Source organism: Manacus vitellinus, unplaced genomic scaffold (genome assembly GCF_001715985.3).
Source record: "Manacus vitellinus isolate BGI_N305 unplaced genomic scaffold, ASM171598v3 scaffold_13_pilon, whole genome shotgun sequence".
In the NCBI taxonomy this organism is placed as follows: domain Eukaryota; kingdom Metazoa; phylum Chordata; class Aves; order Passeriformes; family Pipridae; genus Manacus; species Manacus vitellinus.
The window spans coordinates 17,580,617-17,601,093 of NW_021938999.1; the positions used below are offsets into that span (position 1 = coordinate 17,580,617).

At 45.0% G+C, this 20,477-nt stretch overlaps 1 protein-coding gene across 1 annotated transcript; it reads right to left on the reverse strand.

The window, feature by feature from the left end:
• Positions 1 to 1,616: 1,616 nt before the first annotated feature.
• MCM10 (minichromosome maintenance 10 replication initiation factor) lies at positions 1,617 to 19,870 on the reverse strand. Its single transcript, XM_025894628.2, has 20 exons — positions 19,814 to 19,870; positions 18,937 to 18,989; positions 17,840 to 18,160; positions 16,956 to 17,060; positions 16,228 to 16,362; positions 15,846 to 16,020; positions 14,970 to 15,135; positions 14,071 to 14,238; positions 12,309 to 12,425; positions 11,066 to 11,265; positions 10,023 to 10,123; positions 8,898 to 8,999; positions 8,666 to 8,783; positions 7,523 to 7,754; positions 6,473 to 6,632; positions 5,693 to 5,811; positions 4,722 to 4,835; positions 3,537 to 3,682; positions 3,281 to 3,323; positions 1,617 to 2,905 (listed from the first exon to the last, which is right to left on the reverse strand). The coding sequence occupies exons 2-20, from the start codon at positions 18,941 to 18,943 to the stop codon at positions 2,822 to 2,824; spliced, it is 2,613 nt and encodes an 870-aa protein (XP_025750413.1). The 5' UTR covers positions 18,944 to 18,989; positions 19,814 to 19,870; the 3' UTR covers positions 1,617 to 2,821.
• Between the last annotated feature and the right edge of the window lie 607 nt (positions 19,871 to 20,477).

The window sequence follows — 20,477 nt, forward strand, 5'->3', positions numbered from 1 at the left end:
CAAAATAGTTGCAGTGAGGCTTAACAGCTGATGGACTTCCAGGAACACCTGACCTACAAAATCAGATTGCTGCAGTTAGTTTAGGTAATCAAAGAAAAATTATGATGAGAGTTTGTGCATTGTTTCTTGATTATTTTTTCTAGTCTCTCTCTTGATATACTTTTTGGCTGATGCTCTATTAATGAAAAGTTATTAATAATCTTAATATACTCATAATTATTATAGTTAGATGAAATTAATAGTAATATAAAAAAAAAATCTATGCATGGTTATGTTTTTAAAGTTTCTGACATCCTTTTTCCATTCAAAACAAACCAGTGAATCAGAGCTCACATGGAAGTCATTGGTATAGCTGATGAAGACAGAGATTTTATTTTTATTTTTGAAATAAAAATTAAATTAGGGCAAAACCATGTTCTGTTTTGCATTGTGTTGTTTCTATGGCTCAGAAATTCTGCCCATGGGTGCATGGCTGTGGTTTGCAGGACTGGGGAGCTGTTCAGAGATGACTCTTCTTTATTCCAGGACATCCTGCTGTAGTTCAGCTCAATGCTCTGGGATGCTGGGATGTAGTTTTGGTGTGCAGGGCTGGACACCCTCTTCTGAAGCCTTCCAGCCCTGGGGGAGTTTGGCTTTCCAATCATTATTCTCCAAAAATCATCAGGAAATGTTAATGAGTCCCAGGAGCTGGTAGGTGCTTCCTTGGCACCGTATTTCAGCGCAGTTACCATGGTTTTGGCCAACATTAACATCAATCTCCTTGTTGTGAGCTGAGGCTATTTTTTCTACTTTTAAATCCTAGCAGACACTTCATGACTCTTTATTACAGCCTTTGCTCACAGATATGGCAACGCCAAACCCATTTTGGAGACAGCTTTGGACAAACCACCAGCCAGTCTCTCTTCATCTCCTCACTCTGTGACCATCCTGATTCCAGTCCTTGTCTTGTCTTCCACGTTGTTAAGAGCCAAGTGCTCAGGAATCAGCGTAGCAGTGTAATCTCTGGCACAGGAAAAGTGTATAAAAAAATAGTGAGGCACATAAAATCTAACCCATCAGTCTCCCCCACTCCTTGTTTACTGCTGGGTTTTAAGCAAAGCAATGGGCCTGGGTTTCTTCACCCTGTTTTTGCATACAAGCATGAACTCAGTATTGCTTTCACTCCCACATACCTTTGCTACACATCCCAGTCCTGGGGGCATTTATGAAGATAAAGCATTACCCCCACCTTTGACAATTTAATTTCTGCAGAATCCCTTTTCCACTGGCCCAAAGGACAGGAACTGGAAAAAGTCCGAAGCTTTCAACTTGCCAACTAAAAGGCTGATATTGATGTGGAATTGATGGTTTTGTGGGATCCAGGTTCGAAACTCCCAAGAAAACTGTGTGGCAGCTGGAGTCATGGACCACAAACCAGCTCCTCTTGGCGATTCGGCACCGAGCTCGTGGGCAAACGAAGATGTTGATGAAGCAACTCCTCCTCCTCCTCAGAGCAATGACACCATACAGACCCAGGGAGTGTTTTATTGTGCACTCTGTTTATTCTGGATGAGGAATTCACGAGGGACAGTGACATATTTAGTCACCTACCAGTGTCACCCCACCCGTCAAATGGTACCGACACAAGACTGAAACCGATGCAATAGGCCAAGCTGCCCAGTAAAAGCACCAGTAAGAGATGAGGGCTGCACAATGCTGAGGTGAATCTGTCCAGTTGCTTCAAGTGAACTTATTTCTCTTCAAATGAAGCAAATTATTTCTCTCCCAGCCCCTGTGCAAGCAGACAAGAGGCACTGACAAGGCCACTGGGACTGCTGGTGGCACTTTGATCAAATCACTGAGGTTCTAGTGGTTTTAGGCAGTTAAAAATGTCCTGTGATCCTGTTGGGCCTGGGCTAGGGACAGCAGAAGGCTCAGGTCCAGGAAAAGCTCGTCAAATGCCCCAGGCACCTCTAGAGAGATGTGCTTTCAGAAAAACACCTGTATGAAGACAGCCCTTCTCAGGAGCCACCCCTTGGAGGGAGATCTTGTCCTGCTTGGTCTGCGACAGCCACTGCCCCCATTTAAAATGCCAGAAAATGGGTAAAAGCTTTTAAATGTAATCACTCAGCTGTTTAAAACCACTCACAAAGTGGTCCCACATTCATTAAAATGCTTTTCGAAGTGGGAGTTGCAGGTCTGTAGCCCTAGAAGTGCTGTAGTGTGGATGGTGCTGGGAACATGACATGGACTGTGGGACAGGGAGCTCCTGAGTCTCCACTGTACACACCACTGGCTTGCAATGCCAGAGCCATGGAAGGGTTTTGTAACACCTAAGCCAAGGAAAAACTTGGAAACTGTTTCTGTTCCTAGGGGTTCAAAGTGAGTAATTTTTAAGCCAATAGAGAATGGCCTGTGCCTACAATCCTCTCACACCCCTTTTAGGCCAAGAGCTGAAAAACCTGACAGGCTGGCATTTAGTACTAATTGCATCACATCACAGTATTAATCTCACAAGTGCTTAAAGAATCTACTGTCCCTCCAGTTCATGATGATTTGTCACATTAAAGTCTGGTGAGGTCACTCTTGTTTTGTTAGTTGGAAAGAACAGGCACGAATGTGCATTTCACATGCAGCCTTATTCAGTCAATTTTAAAAAGACCAAAGCTCAATATCCATGCAGTGGCCTGATGGACACCTTTCAGATGTCCTTTTCATCAAGAATTGATTCCCCCCCTCATACATCCCTAAAATCTGAATCCTCTTGGCAGTCCAGTATAAATGTGTGTTTCAGGTACAGAAATCCATCCTTAGGTTGTGAAAAAAAAAAATCAACTCCAGGTCACTTGAGACTATTGAGAAATTTTGGTTGTTCCTCTCCTCTTGGTAAAAGTGTTTCTCCACCAATCTTCGGACCTTTTTTCTCCTGGAAACATGAATCATGGAGAAAAGAAGTTAAGCATAGATGTCTCCCAAACACTTCTCTGACAGAAGTTGTGGTAGGGCTAAATAATCTGATTAAATATGGACAGACACTCTAGGGACCTTGACATTTTGAATTCTTACAACTTTGTTCAAAAGCAAATTCCCTGGTTAAACGAAACAAAGCTTTGAGAACAGAAAGCAAGAGGAGGAAGTCCACTAAAACACAGCCTGCAGGTCCCTGCGTGTCCCTGACAAAATGCAGAGCTGCTTGGCTTTGCCAGAAGCTCATAAGGGCGGGGAAGCAAAGCGGGGGACAAAAGTACCAAGGGGAGCAGCCAGAGTGCTGAGGTGCTCAGGAACTGCTGCTCACACTTACCTTTAACATCCCATCTCGCTCCCACTTGTAGAGGCCACAGGTACTGAAAGATGAAGATGGAAGGTGAGGACCACCGTGGTGTGTGTTTGCTGCACAGTATGAGGGAGTACAAAGCTAGCCCCACACCCTGCCCACGCTGCCTAGCACAAGGGCTAATGTCCCTGGTTTAGGACATGGTTATGCGACTCACAACGTGTTATTTGTGAATGGACGGTACAAAAGTCCCAGTCACTATTTCATGAGGCTTCTTTCTTACCTGCAGTGTTTTTTTGGGAGCCTGTCAAGGGAAATAGCTCTGCTTCCACAAGGACATTTGAAAAATCGCTTGATGGCATCATGCCAGCAGTAGTCGTGCTTTTCCTGCACACACGTCTCCAGAGGCTTGAAATAGGTGTAATTACACTGTCAGAGAGGAGAGAGAGAGAGCTGTGAGTGCTTCACCAGTGTGAGACCTGTTCTGTGGGCCAGCAACAGCTGAATGTTCAGAGGGAAGCATCCCCGTCTTCTCCCATCCTGAGGAGCCCACCAGTCAGACCTTTCACAGGATCACAGAATATCCTGAGTTGGAAGGGACCCACAAGGATCATCGAGTCCAACTCTTGGCCCTGCACAGGACCATCCCCAAGAGTCACACTATGTGCCTGAGAATATCATCCAAACACTTCTTGAACTCTGTCAGGCTTGGTGCTGTGACCACTGCCCTGGGGAGCCTGTCCAGTGCCCGACCAACCTCTGGGGGAAGAACCTTTTTCTAATATCCAACCTAAACCTCCCCTGACACAGCTTCAGGTCATTCCCTCAGGTCCTGTCACTGGTCACCACCCCAGGCTTCATCACTGCTCCTTTTAATGCCACCACCCTGTGGTCCTGCTCCCAGCACCTTATGGGGCACACAGTGGCCCTCTGTGCAGCCCCCAAACTGATAGGGAAGGCAGCAAAAGGGAAAGTTCAGCAGGGGCTGAAACTCCAGGAGTGGGAGACAACACTTCCCTTTCTCTCAGCACATTTGGGAGAGTCACAAAGCTCCCCTCCCCTTCCTGATGGCAAAGTCCCTGGAAATGCAGATAAGGGATTCCCACCCACTGATAATGTTTTCAAGTTGCTTTGCTTATTTTGTTGTGTAATATGGGGAACTGAGTGTCCTGGTATGAAGCACTTCATGGAAGAAACTGAGAAATATTTTCAGGACACCAATGCCCAAGGAACCCACTGGCATAAACACCAAGCTGAGATGTTCAGCACAGCACTAAAGTCTGCCTTGCCATGTCTCAGCCAGTGCTGCTCTCAGCAACAGGCATAAGGAACAAAACTGTCTCCATCTGATCCCTGTGCTGGACCACAGCCAAGAGAGTGACAGATGGGAGTCTGCAGGATATCCAGCATCATTTTGTACCATCCATGCTCCACTCCACTGCTGTTACCCTGGCTCCCCTTCCCTCACCGTTTTACACGTCACAACTCGACATTTCACTGCTTTGATGTTCCTCATCTTCTCTTCCAGCTCTTCCTTTTTCACCAGTGGCTGAAAGTATTGCTCCTGCAGTTCAGCCTCAGCCTGGGGGGCACAAAAAGAGGGTTGTGAGGAGACAAAGATGGGAGAAGCCACTCCATAAATGGCCTTAGGGCAAATTATTACCAGGCCTGCTTGAAGCAGATTGCAGTCTGGGAGCAGAGAAACACCAAATCTCTTTTGCTTCAAATAATCCATACTGTAAACATGCTACACCAACACTTCAATGAGCCACTCTGAGATGTATGAGTGGGTGGGTTTAACAACAGCATAAAGTACAGAAATAAGGACATGCCCATGAGGACAGTGCAGAGAGAGGGCAGGTAGGCAGATGTAATGAATGGAACTGGTTCTTAGCCAAAATATTACTCCTCAGAAGACCTTAAAACAACTATGACTTCATAGCAATACATGTCTAACACAATAGTCTGTGGCACTGGAGGTGCTGTATCCCTGGAAACATGCTCAGCAAAGACTCCAGTGGGAGACACCCAACCTCTGAGCTCCTCAGGGCAATTACTGGCATTTCACAGGCTCCATGACTGACATGAGTCACACAGGAAGGTGGCAGATGGCTTTATGCGGCCAAGATGTCAAGAAATGAGGGACAAAATAGGCATGTGACTGTTTTAAAGCAGAACGATTTCTTTGATCACCACTAATCAGGAAACTTCACTAATTCTTTCAAACACAGGAAAAAACAAACCCTGATGGCAACTTGGCCTTATTATGGCTATGGCAGTAGTGCTGACCTGCAGGCACTGTACCCTGTGTGCTCAGAGACACCCGACCCTTTTCATCAGGAGGATCTGGTGCCTGTGACATGTTCCTGAAATCACTATGAGGAGTCCAGTCAGCTCCCTAGTTCTGCACCCTCAGTCATGGCTGGATTGAGGCCATACCTCTTTCAGGACATCTGTGTACTTGGATTTGGCACTCAGGATTTTCTGGAACTCTTCTGACTCCAGATAGGCCAGCTGCTCACGCCGTTTCTTTTGGGCAGGCTCCAGCTCATCCAGATCTAGGGAAACAAAAAGGCTCAGTCCTACAAAACAAGGTTGTGATTTCTAAGCATGATCTCTGCAGGAGTTTTTGGAGGTCTCAGGTCTCTCAGGCAGATGTTCAGCTCAAACAGCAGCCTTTTGTAGTTCAGGAACATGAAGCCAAGTTCAAATATGGCTTCAGAAAAAATAAAAGCATTTTTTTAAACAATGTTGCATCTTCTCTCAAAGCACTGTACCAGGAATTTTCATGTTAATCCCAGGAGAGCAAGCATTGTTGCCTTACTGACTGATGGAGAAGCTTTAAAGGGAATTAAGCAATTTATCCACGATCACACAGTAAATCACCAGCAGGCAAAATGAAGTTCCCACAGAAAATTCAGATACCTTCCAAGGTGGGATTATTTCTTGGTTTTCCTTGGTTATGTCAGCCATGCATTGCAGATGGTCAGGTGCCAGAAGGGAATAGAGGTGAGGACAGGGAGCTACAACAGATTACATCTCACACTCTCTCCACACGGTTAGAGATTGTTTAGTCTTTGCAACAACCCCCTGAAGTTTCAAACAGACCTAACTTGGCCTCTCTTTAGCACAGCAATTAAGTCCTTAACCCAGCAACTACTGCTCTGTTCAGAAGGACAGAAGCACATTTTTTCTGTTCTGGAAGCTAACATTACATACCATTCTCTGCTTCTGCACCTTGTGACTGAGCAACATTTTTCTCAACTCTTTCAACAATTTCTAGGACACCATCAGCATCAGCCCGTTTCCTCTTGACACTGTTTGGGTCTGTTTTAGCCAGAATCTGTCCTTTTGCTCGCAGTCGGTGGATTGCAGCCAGCTGGAAAACAGGAAAGAGCAAGGAAAGTGTGGATGACCTGTCTGGCTCCCATGTTCCTACTCTCAGAAGTAGCAGAGGAAGGCTGTCAAAACTGAGGAGACAAAATCCAGTGGTCTGAGTATGGAGTTGGCTGGAGAGAGGCCCAGCAAAACTCCCAGCTCTGCTGTACATCTAATTCACCACATCACCCAACATCTCATGACTTCCCAAACCATGAAATCAGTCCTCCATGGGTGTCACCAGGCCTGGTATCTCTGTAGCTGTGCTTTACCTGCTTCACAAATGCGTAAGTTTTCCAGAGAAATCAAACCACTTGAGATTTCTACATAAATTGACAATAATTTGGAGCTAACAGAAAACTGCATACAACTATTCTTTTTAATTTCATTCCCAGAATGCTAAAACTCCTTCCTTCTTGCTGGAAGACAAAGGTTTCTTTGACAAACTTGTGAGCAGAGTTTTGCCAAGCAAAGATGCAGTCTGTTCTGGCTAGAAACCAAAATTATCCAAACTCTTGGCACAACATAGCTAAACCAGTTTACTTCACTGTTGCTTACCTGGAAAACACTCACCATACACTGCACTAGCAATGCCAAAGAGCAAACAGGTAGAGTTTAGCACTCTAGAGATTTTCAGCACAAATCCCTTGCCTTAAGGGATTGACTAAAGGCAAGATGGTAGCATGGACTTTGGCACTATCAGGAACCACAGGTTTCCTGTGTGCTGGAATATAGGCCAGTGTGATCCCAAAAATCATAAGCTTCACTACCATCAGAACTGAGCTGGCCCATATGTGACCAAAGACTCCTCTACTACCACAAACCAAATTTCCCTTAACCTCCACTTCTTAATCCAAAGATTAAAGATCCAAAGATCCAAAGATCTGGTACCTTTTTGGCTTCAGCCAAGCTGTCCAGCTTTGGTCTTGGAGGAGGTGGAGACCTGTCAAAGAAGAGGATATCTTCTCCTTCCGAGAAGCCAGTGCCCAGCCTGGGCCTCTGAGGAGTGGACATTTTTGCATCTTTGGGAAACTCTGCCCCAGCCACTGGGGAATGGAGGGAGGTCTGTCTGGAGGAGGATGGGACAGCAGGACTGCTGGTTTTACCTGTGCTCTGGAGAAACCTTGTAAGACAAGAACAATTCATTCAATTAGGGACACAAGCCAAAGAGACAGAAAAGCTTAAGAAACAAATAGGAGGGGGATGCAGACTGCGATTTTTCACTAATTGGCCTTTTATTGCTAAAAGAAACATACAGTAATTTAGGCATTCAGGAGAGGAAAACAAGGCTGGTAAGAACTCGCTGGGTCGCTGAAATCAAGAGTGACTTGAAGAAGCCACCAGAATGAGTGAATGACCAATTGCTTCCAAAACTAAAATCAGAGAGAGAGGCATCAAACAAAGCTGGGACATGGGAAGTGAAAGCACTTGGAAAAATGGGCTTCACTGCAGAACAGGTAGTTAAGCACGGGGTTCTATGTCCCAGGAGCCACATAAGTGTTTATGTAGGTCACAATGGAGGTTGAACAGGTTCAGAGGGAAAAATTTCCTTCAGAACTATTGTAACAGACATCACCTTCAGCTTGTAAAGTCCCTGAAATACTCGCTGTTGTAGGCTAGAAGAATATATGGGGGGAAATATCATCATGATTGTGCCTATTATTCTCCTTTGGGTTCTGTTTTGGCTCCCATTGAGCCTTTTGAGGCTACTTGGCTGCATCAATCTCAGCCTCATCCAGGATGGCTCTTCTGAGGTTCTTCTTAGGTTTGTTAACAACATAGGCACAAAGCACTTGGCAAATCTTAAGGTTCAGAAGACCCTTGCAAGCCAGCAATGAACAGAACCAGAACTCCTGATTCCAGTTTCTTACTCTAATCAGCCTCTTCCCATCATGCCTTCCAGCTGCTGGATAGTGTGCTGGAACATTTGGTTCTCCACTGAATACTAGCATATTTCTATTTAAATGAAGTTTCTATTAAAACACTGTTATACTTAGGGCTACAATAACAGAACCTTTCCTGTGAAAGCCTTACCGCCTCTGAATCTCTTCAGATCGCTTTTTTCTGGCCTCCAGCAATTTCTGTTTCTGTTGCTTGAGCAGTGCTGAAGCAGAGATAGACTGGAAATTGGCCCCTTGCTTCTTTTCAGCATCTGGGAAAAAAACCCCAACAAAACAACAAACCAAAATAAAAAGTCACTAATGTTTGTTCAGAGGGTGTAGAGTGATTTCACGAGTGGGTTTTCCTTTAGTCTAAAGGACAATACCTGCTTTGGTCCAGTGTTTGCAGAGGTTTCGTGCTCCAAAAGTTGGCTGTGCCAGCAGTTCCTTGAATTCCTCAGAACACTGCATGGGTCTCTTTGCTGCACCTGGAGTGGAAGGGGCAGAAATACAACAGACTTGGAGCCAGAAAGGGAAGCAGGCCTGGCTTTAGAGATGTAGAGTCATCTGGGGTGGAAGAAACCCCTGTGGGTCACCTGAGTGAGCACTTCCCAAAGCAAGGCCCACCTCTACATTATATTTAGTTGCCCAAGGCCTTGTCTTCACAAAGCACATCACAAAGACATTTCTATGCTGTCAGCAATTTTGTCAGTCAGTTTCTCATCAGCCTTGGCTGTGTTACTCCCACTGTTCCCATTTTTGGAATGCCTGAAAGTCCTGAAGACTCCACACCTTATCCCTGGAGAATTAAGAGCTGCTGAAAGCTGCTACAGACATACACTATGTTGCCTGAAATGGAGGCAACTGATGGAACTGCAAGATGTAAATAAGATGTCTAAGTGGCACCTAGAACAAAGTTTAAATAATCTGTCACCTGCTCTCCAGTGAGCACAAAGAGGGTATAATATTAAGTGCTTTATAGAAACAAAACAGAGGCAGAGAAGACTGGTGACATCCCAAAGGCTATGGAAGGAACATGCTTTGAAGATCACAAAAGAAAAGGACTAGAAACAGGGTGGTTTCTCCCCTGCATTGCAGACCAGACTGATTTATACTTAGTATTCCTTGGAAGCTTTCAAGGTTGACAGAAGTAATTTATTTTAATCAAATAAAATAAATCCTCTAGTTCAAAGTTCTTAAAACTTCCAATTCCCATTTATCTGGTAAAGATCTTCTGTCACTGTCCAAAGACAGAACAGGGGACTTAATTCGTGGGCACTGATGAAAAAAGATCCATGGAGCTACACAGTTGCTTAGTTACATTTGCCCTGCAGCTGTGATCTCAGGAGGGAAGAGGGGTTTTGATCAACTGAGAAAGCAGCCAGCAAAGGGCTATCTCTGCAGCAAACTGACTGCCAGGTTCATTCAGTGACTAGCAGGTCCTGGGACACATCTACACATTGAGCTGGAAATATCTAAAGGGTGAAGAGACTACATGGGGAAGTGGGTACCAATTTTCTGCTTGGTTTCCTGGACAATTGCATCAGCTCCTCTCACAACCAGGTTGGAAAGAGTGGTTTGAATCTTCCTTTTCGGCACTGCAGCTGCTGCACTGGAAAGAGGAAACAAAACCAGAACATCAGAGTTTTCCTGTGCTTAGAGCAAGGACAGGAGCCTGAATTCTAGCCCAGTGCTTCAACAAAACTCCAGCCACCCTGAAGTGTCATCTATCTGTCTTTGAAAGGATGTGGACCTAAATCCAAATTCCAGCACAATGTTTAGGATCTCCCATTTCTCTCTGTGTTGAAATATGTATTTCCTATGCATTGAGAGAAAACTAAACATAGATCATACCTAAGCTTTGCTCGCAGTTAGTTGCAGAGATGGAAAGGAGGTTGGAATTGCTTCATTTCTGTAGAGTCACACCAGAGGTATCAGAGGGCAGTGATAAGGGAACAAAAGCTGTGTCCAAGCACAGGGCTTGATCCAGCTGTGACTCATCTTTCCACACTTGTCTTCAGGGGATTTGGATAAAGGACCTGGCCCCTCCATGCTAGTTATGAGATGCATACTGATCTTGGTCACTCCTGTCTCTTTATTAACACACAGTGACACTCTATTATTTCAGCCAAGGAAGAGAGGAGGAAACACAGAATACACTGTGTCTGGGATTAAATGCAGTGAGCCATTACAAAATACAGTTACACTGAAAAATACTCCTCTGGGAGACTCAAATGCTTGGGATCTCATGATAAAAATTAATTTCATCTACTGAAACCCAATGCTGCCTGGTTTCATCACAGTATTAATTTAGAGGTAGGAACACCCTTTACCACATCTTAGCAATGGTTTAAAATTTTCCTATCAAACAGCAGCTCTGTTACCCCATGGGGCCAGGAGGATTACTTGAAATGTGGGGCAGTTATTCCTATTTGGTGAATGCAGTTAAGGCAAAGTGTTCTCTAATGAAATAGACCCCCCCTAGAGATAGCTTCAGGCTCCCTTGGGAGGGAAATTCTGTTCAAAAGCAAGACAAATAAGTGGTTTATCTTACACTGAGGCTGCATATGCTGCTGAAGAGACTCCTCCGTAGTAAAACCCATCCTGACACAGCCTCTCCTTCAAAGTGGGATTTTTCCGGCCGACTCTTTTGGGAATGCGGCCGCCGGAGAAGGTGGACTGCAGATCCGCCCGCTTCGAGCTGAGCTTCTTGTACTGGGTTTGTATGTGGTACTGACAATACTCACAGTCACTCTGGAAAGAAATGGGAGAAGCCTGTTACAGAACACCAGCTACTACAATTTACTTCATTCCTCTCACCCACTAAAGCGTCCTTCTGTGGCTAAACCAAAGGAACTGCAGTACTCCAGCATCTGACCACCTAAGCCAACACATGCCCACACTCCAGCAATGAAAAACAAAGCCACAACTGCCTATACTAATCACTGGAAACAACCCTGTGCCTCAAGGAATTTTAAGGCTACTCCTTGGCTGAAGTCAACTCACACACCATCCAGGACCTCTTGCCCACATTCTGTATTCTTGACTCTGAACTATACACAGTTTTATGTACTGTATGCATAGCCACCTTCTGGAGTGGGTCTGCAATCACAACCTTGTTTTGCTACAAGTACCTTCTGTATTTGTCTTTCTCACACTCCACACACTTTGAGCTCTTCCCCAGTTCTTCATTCCTTCATTCCTTCATTTTTTCTCCTCCTTTTAAGTACTACCCTACTAATTACAACCCTTCTGACTTAGACAGGATCCCTTTCAGGTATCACAGCATCACCATAACCATAGATTATGAAGTGACATAATCCACAAGTCCTTTGAAATACTACAAGTCAGTACTGTCCTAAGAGAAGGATCCCAATACCTCTTCCTCTCATCTCCAGTGCCCCACATTCAGGTATAATTATTCTGACAGCTTGCAGGCACACTGGACCAGGGAACTCATTGGGTTAAAACTATCCTGAAAAACAGCCATTCCCAAGAAAAATCTCCTACTGTTTTACTTTGGATGAGTTTTCTAGTGCAGTACACTGGAGCAAAGGAGAGTGAAAGGGCGTGGCACTCATGGGTCCTTTCACTGCAGCACCTGCCCTAGGGAACTCCCCTGCTGCTGCTCAGTGACAGCACAGAAGCAGCTTCTCTGGCTTTCATTTCTCACTTTCTCCACCCACTTTAGTCAGCCAAGATCCAGAAACAAGCCAAAAAGTCAGAGCATCAGTACAAAATGAGCAGCCAGATTTTCACCAACAGCTTAATGATGTCCTGACTACTGAGATACAGACCAGGTTCACAATCTGGGCACAAGGATCACCATTCTTCTTCCTGGCTTTGCAGGTGCCCATGTCCAGAGCTTCCCCCATGAGCAGGATCTTCTGGGGATGATCCACAGACAGACACACCTAGAAAGAAATCAGAACATGCCTTGAGGAGGACTGGATGGGCTTCTCTCTGGACAGGAAAAGGGGGAATGGCTTCAGACTGAAAGAGAGTGAGTTTAGAGAGGATATTAGTAGAAATTTCTCTACTGTGATGCTGGTGAGGCACTGGCACAGATTATCCAGAGAAGTGGTGAATGTTCCATCCCTGGAAGTGTTCAAGGCCAGGTTGGATGGGGCTCTGATTAACCTGGTCTCATGGAAGGTTCCCTGCTGAGAGCAGGGGGCTTGGAACTAGATGATCTTTAAGGTCCTTTTCAACCCAGGCCATTCCATGATTCCAGATGTCACTGGTTTGGCTCTGGTCTAATTTGGTACCTCTGGTATTAACAATGCAGTTTTAAAATGCAGGCCTAGTTTAAGAAAGCCATGTGTCCTATTCAGACTGAGAAAAGGCTCAGTTAAAAAGAAAAAAAGGGAATTTCTCACGAAGAGATAAAGACATTGGATTTCTATGCTCGGTGCCTCAGGAAACCAAGGACCAGCAAAGGCAGATCTAGTTGTGCTGTAAATGGTCCCGTAGAGCCACTTGGCTCTGATGCCATGATGGCACTCATATCAAGCAGTGGATGGGAGCAAAAGCTGTACTAGAGTTCTCTGTCCCTCTCCACATGTCTAGGTTCCATCAAAACTGACTCCTGTGCAAGAAGAATGTCTGCTTCACACAACCAAAGATACCAGGGATTGCGTCTGTAGCCAAGAAACACTTTGAGAAGTCAGTTTTAATGTAGTTCTATATGTGAACATTTTAGCTAAGCAGAGCCATTTTTGATAAATGCAGCCCTTCCATGAAATCTGGTATGCCTTTCTGCTCACCAACAGGACTTTCTACTGCTTATTCATGCTAATTTAAGCAATTATGTAGCTTAATAGACAATTAATGAGATCCTTAATTTTTCTATTTGGAGAATTTAAAATGCAAAACACTACATGATCAACTACTAGACTGAAATTCCCCTTGAAAGAAGTCAGTGAGAATGGTTTCCATTCCAGTGCAATTAATATGGCATTAAAAATATATTAACTTATTAGCAAAATCAAGCCACCTTAAATGTTTTGATACGTACAGAAATGTAATTCATCACGTTCTGCATTTATAAATAATCAATTAGACAAGTGAACTACTATGTAACAACTGACATGCACTTACATAATACATTATTTGTTTAATAAATCAAATATTGCTTCTTCTCAGTTCAGATTTTGGAATCACATCTCATGCTTTAATTAGAAGAGAGAAATGAGCTTCTCCACCTTTTTTCAGCTTTGAGAGACCTCTAGGCTGAAATAGGTGCTGCACTGAAGTAGCTAAATAAACTGAAATGAAATGAACATACACCCCCCACATTTGTGGAAGAGCCAACTGCTACAGAGAGATTAAACACTGCAATAAACTCTGGGTTTAGATGCTTAATAGGACTTCTTGAAGTTCAGTCTTCCAGGAGCAAATACACACCATGCAACTCCCTGAATGCAATTCAAACTGTTGGGCAGACTGTTGCAATTTCAACCTTGACATGTGCTATAAAGCTAAATCTCAGCCAGATATGAAAAGGTTCACCTATGGGTTTTTATCTACAGCTGATGGAGAAGTGAAAAATCCTCTCACCTCGTCTGAGCCTTCTTTAGGTTTCATAGGGTTGGCATTGAGCAGCCCAATGACTGTGCCTTGGTCTGTTTTCCAGTGCTCCTTGTGGACTTCACCGAACAGGAAGAGCGAGACACACTGACTGAGATCCTGCAGGTCGTTCAGCCGCCAGATACTGAAGGTTCTGCCCTGGAACAGACGTCCCCTTTCCTTTCAGCCCTTGGTACAGGGACGCTGACTGCATCCCCTCTTGCTGTTGCTTTAAAAGAGTTATTCTGATTTCCCCCCTCCAAGGTTTTCCTGATTTAGAAAAGCACAATTTGTAACCCCAGTAAAGGTTAGAGAATCTCCAGCTATGCCATACTGCCAGTTCTGGGATTCTTCAAGGCCAAAACAGCACAATATTACTGCTACCAGCAATCTTTCTGATATTAAAGCTGGACAGCACACTTGCTTGCTGAATAAAGAGCACTGAACAGACAAAACTGAGGCATATCCAGATCAGTTTCACCAATGACTTTCTATAGGACATGTACACCACATAGGGAAATGATGAGAATAGAATGTGGTGGCACATTTGAAACAAGAGGCTGTTGAGAAAGCCTGAGAGCCACAGTCCCCTTTTCTACACTGAAATTTAACATATAGCAGAGGATGAACATAGTCAAGATGGATTTATGCTGTGGTTACATGAGCCAATGCTACTGTCGGGGCAGTTGCACCAGAAAAGTTAAGGACTTACCCTTAGGACTAAAAGCAGCATTACTCCATGAAACCAGACAAGCCAAGATCTTTAATACAGCAGCTTTTCACTAACTGCACAGAGTTGGCTGATTAAGTTGAACACACAATTAGTTTCTCAGGAAAGACTACCAAGCATTTCACTTGAATTGGACAAGTGATACAACGAAGTTACTTACATTATTTGCACTCTGAGGAGTGACCTTCTTCACTATGACTCCAAATGTTACCCAGTCTATTTCCTCCAGATTTTCTGCAGCAAGTTTGCTCTTCAGCTGGGACAGTCGGATGAGCTTCCTATTGGCCATCTTCCTGTCCATTTCAGCTGAAGACACCCGGGGTTTTCTACATCAAGAGAAAGCGTGGAAAAGAGAGCACATCCATTGGCATAAATGGACAATAGGAACCATCCAGTGTTCTCCTTAGGAGACTACATCTTGCTGCAAAATGCCTCTGTGCCTTACTTCACCCTGAGGTCACTTGAAACAAAACCCCTTGTTCAGAGCACTGTACAAATATCAGAAAGTTACTGATCAGGCTGTTTTTTGTCCAAATAGTTGTACTGAAACTCAGCCCAGAGCCTGCACTAACTCTGCTCGTTTCAGGAATGACCAAGTATGGCTGACTGAGCTGGGAATCCAGCAGGGTTCTGGTGAGGAGAGACACCGTGAGGATTCAGAGTCCTCTTGTGGCCACACTGAGAATGGGGATGGCAAGTGGCTCCCGAGGCTTCTCCTTGTGGAGCAAAAACCTGCTCAACTGGAGCACAGTTGGGCTTTGCACATGCCCACTGCTCCACCACTGAGGATATCCCAGGGAAGGCAGAGCTAATGAAATTATAGCTTTTTTGTTAGAAAAGAGCAAAGGTGAAACCAGAAACATGGTACTAAGCCAAAAGTCAATGTTGCCTAATTACTGACCAACCAGCCAGTGCTGTGGCTTTGTGTTACATCCTCTAGTGACAAGTGACTAATCTGACATGGTTAAACCACATACATTGCTTTTTCTCTCCTATTACTGGAGGGGTTGAGCCCAGACAGCGCTAGGCTGCTGACCTTAATCTCAGTCCTGAGAAGGTTTCCACAGACACTGGCTGAGTTGTTGCACTGGAGCATGTAGGCACGTGAGAAGTCTTCTCTCTGACCACCTTACTGGGTGTGTTCCCTGTGGCAGACTGGAGAGGCTGGAACGCCAGACTGAGGACTTGCCGTGGAGAAGGAGTCTTATTCTCTTTAGTAGAAAAAAAAAAAGGCATAGCACCCATTAGAAAGAATACAATAATTAACTATAATAAGCTCTGTGCTGCTGTGATCAGAACACTACTGGTGCACTGAACACTGTTAAACTATCCTGGATAGATTCACACCATTGCTGGGAACTATAAGCTTTTGACAAAAGCCTGGAGTGCTCCAGTGAAAGGCAGACTGAGAATGGTACCTGCTGAGGATACTTTTGATTTCTGGAGTCCTCGCTTGGCTGGTGGCAAAGGATTGCCCAGCTGGGCCGAGAAACATGGCGATTCCTGCACCTTCTGAACTTTCCTTTCCTTTAAGGGTAGACAGGGAGATTTACCTGGCCAAGAAAACAAAAAAACTATGAGTTCTCAGGATCCGGACTCAGACTCTAAAAATTGCTCCAAACTCTGTAATTCTTGAATAACAAGTCCAAGTCAGGGTCCCACATGGAAACCCTTCAACTAAGTTGACAACATCTGAAATGCAACATGGATGGAAAAGTCCAAATGACTCTTCCCTGTGACAATCTAAAACCTTGGATGTCACTGCAACCTCAAAGATGTGGAAAGCAGAAACATCCCCCTGCTTTGCAATTTTCCCATGTAGTTTCATTACTACAACCAACATGCTATAGCAACAAAACACAGCTGTATTTACCAGGTGTACCAACATCTGCCAATAAAAAAGGACACTTCCAGAAGAGCCTGGAGCACTTACTCATGAAAGCTGTCCAATGCAGAATTAATCCGTGGTGCAGACACCAAAACTGATTTAGTCTCTAGCTGCAGGAAACAACCTGGGTGGTAGTACATCAGACCAACATTCCTCCTTGCTGCTCAGTGCCCCACTTCAGAATTATTTGGAGTCCTGCCTATAAATTGCATGTTGGTAAGCCAACAAATCATAAATCCATTTAATTAGTCTCATTACCAGGGGTTTTCTTCTCAGGGCCTGAACTGGATTGTTGCCCAATTGCAGTCTTCTGCAACTGTTCCTGTAACGTCTTCATCTGTTCTTGCAATTTTCTCAGCTCAGCTAGGAAAGAAAGAAGAAAAAGGATAATAATGAAGACAGCAGGAAGCCAGTGCAAAGAGGGATTTATGAGATCCCTGGAAGTTTGGCAGTTTTACTACGTCATGGGAACTTAAAACACAAAGACTCAAGTCACAATACAAATTTACTTGATACTAAACAGCTTACAGTGAAGGGAAACTTTTCCACATAGCCTGGAGCTGGTTCCTCTCATATAAATATTTTACTTGATCGTGGTATGTTCCTTGCCATGTTGCATAAAACTTTCCTACCAAGCATAAGACAATTTAATGGCTGATGGTTGCACTCCTTAGCATAACAAAATACTCCCAATATAATCAAATACATGGCCTGGACACAGGACAGCTCAGTGGACACCTCTCCTTCCACACTGACTGGTATGGCAGAGTGTCCTACCAATAAGCCCTGAGGGGGAAGGGACTGCTGTGTTGGTCAAAGATGTCAGGATGACAGCCCTGAAGACTGAAGCAACATTGCTCTTCATCAGACAAGACACAGGTACACAGGCAATCTTCCCTATCCTGCTTACCAGAACTAGGTTAGTCTCCCTGGCTTACTTAAGTCCTCTGTCTTTATTTTGGGAGAACAGGCTTGGGGAGTTTGGCAACTGAGCACTGAAAATTGGACTGAGAAGCTGTCACAAGAACTTTCTGTATTCCCCCTCTGGGTATCATCCTAAGAAGCAGCAGGCACTGTCTTCTGCCCATTAGCCCTCCAGAGACAATATATCCAACAAAACAGACCACAGATGCTGATCAAACCTTGCAGTTCCTCGTTGGTTTTCTCCTTTGCCTGACTGGGAGCTGAACTGGGGGCTGCTTCCTCTGCCTCCTCCTCTTCCAGCAGGTCATCTACATCTCCAAACAGTGCAGCCAGGTTCTCCTTCTGCTCATCAATCATGCTGTCCTCAGCACTGACCTCCTCGGTGTAGGACGCATCATCTTCTGCATCAAACAGCTCATCGTATTCATCTGGCTCTCCCCCCTCATCCTCTGGGGCATCTTCCTCCTCAGGAGAATTCCTCTCCTCAGTTGCTTCACTTTCTTCCAGGAGGGAGGCCAACATATCCAAGTCATCATCAGCTAAGGCAAAAATTAAACTCAGAGTTATTCCTGCCCAGTTAGAGGAAAGCTGTCAAAGAATAAAAGGATCCAAGACACTCTAACTACAAGCTAATGACAACCGAAACTAAATCAGAGCAGCAAGCTGAGAGCAGCATTTTTAAAAACCACTTCAGTTTTGGTTAAAGGAAGACAAAGTAGCTTCCTGCTGTCAGGTCAGGTGAAAATGTGGTTGCAGACACTCATCCTGTGATACAGCCTGGCCAGTCAGCAGAAAACTGATACTCAACACCAGCTTTTCCTCCTATGCAGCTACTTGTGCAGTACTGTTAAAAAGAACTGGAACCTGTAAAGGTGTAGCCAACAGACACCCAGGTGGCTTTTGCCAACGGAAAGGGAAGAGGAAAGGCAGGCAATAAAGTATATTCTCAGATATAGCTTGCTCATGGAAGAACATAGAGAACAAAGAAATATGGACCAAATGGATGAATAATGGGAAAAAGACCATCAAGTACAGAGAGAGCAATGGGACAGACAGAACTGAAATTTTAAGCAAATCAAGGAACTGATTTAGCCTTTGCTGCTGAGGAAAGCACCGAACCAGGGAAGGCAGGGAGCAGCCTCATGAGAAAGTGACAACAAGGAAGGTTCAAAGGCCTCTGCAAATGAAGCCAGTGCAATGTAATGCCTTTTGCTAAAACGTATACCAAGTTTTCTGGACACTTCAACTTATTAACTAACATACTGATCAGAAAAGAAGTTTCCTACTGAAAGTAAAGGAGCACTTTCCCCCTTACCGTCCATGATTTCACTGGGATTTCTTCAAGAGTCCCCCAGGGAAAAGTATTCTCTGCTATGGGGAGAACAAAAGTGATACTGTTAAAGCATATACGGCTTATCTAGAAATACATATTGTGTTCGAGATCCTTCTTTGAGGATTTTCAAACCACCAGCTTGGTTTTGTTTACAGCTGCAGATGAGGAGTCCACTAAATTTAAGACCCTCATGCACATGTTCTACATATAAAGTCTGACCCGTGCTGAACTCGCTGCAGCATAAGGGCATTACTTTTAGAAAAAAGCCCATAACAGATACAGAATTTAAGAAATGCCAACCACTTTCCCATAGTAATAACCATTTCCACCTCACCAGTCTTGCACCATAATACAATTAGCATTTAACTAGTTATTAAAATTTTTAAGTTATTATTCTTAAAATTGTTATATTCTACATTCCTCACAGCTCCTCCATTTCATGGACAAGTGTCCATAAAAAAACAAATCATCCCAGGAGGAGATAAATGGCCGAGGGAGGTTTCGATGAGAAGAGATGGGAAATCCACTTTGTGAGGCTGGACGACTCACAGATTCTAACTACGCTTACGGGTCTTCCTGCCGCAGAGACTTTTGTTCTGCCCGTAAAACTCCGCTTTTGATAGATATTCATTTCCAGCAGGGAACAAAACTCCAGGACTCGCGCGAACACGGCCAGCGACCCCCGCGGATCCCGCGCCTTTTCCCTCACGGTTCCTCTCTCCTCGCTCGGCCGCCCCCGCACCCAGCGGAACCCTGACCTCCTCGCGGGCTTCCCCGCGGCTCCCCGACCCCTGACGGTAGGATCCACCCCCCCGGATCGTTCCCTTTGCCCCCGGTCCCCTCACACATCCCCGCTCACCGCCGCGCGCGCTCCTCGGCACCCGCCAAAATTCCAACCCGGTCACGCCCCCCCTCCCGCGCATGCGCGCCCGCGCCATCCCTAGTGCTGGCAGAGGCGCCCGGCGCCATCTTGGTTGTGGGCGGGCAGAGGGGAGGGCGAGGCCACCCCAAGGTGGGGGTGAGCTGGGTGGCGTCATGTGTGTGACGTCACACGGAGAGTGACGTCAGCTTCATACAGAGTCCCTGCACTGCCCTTGGCTCTGGGTGAGCCCGCTAAGCCGCAAAGGGCTGCCCGTGTCTGGGCAGAGTGGCCTCAGGGAAGGGTCACAGCAGTCACCATCCTCACCTGGATAACCTAAATAACGTCAGCCCTTGTGTTAGAGCAGTAAATTCATTCCCGTTATTGTCACGTGCAGTGGGTAGGATTTTGTAGTCTGGTTCGCTATTTCTTTGGTATGACTACAATTCTGTAAAAAATAGTATTTTGGAGTATGTACAAACTCATTGCTCTAGTCCCTCACTCTGTGCATCACTTAGAAAGAATTCAGGAAGAATATCTTCACTTCAGGAAGAATTTCTTCACTTTGGGATGAATTTCTTTACTGGAAGGGTGGTCAAACATTGGAGTGGGCTGCCCAGGGAAGTGGTGGAGTCACCATTCCTGGAAGCATTCAAGAAACAAC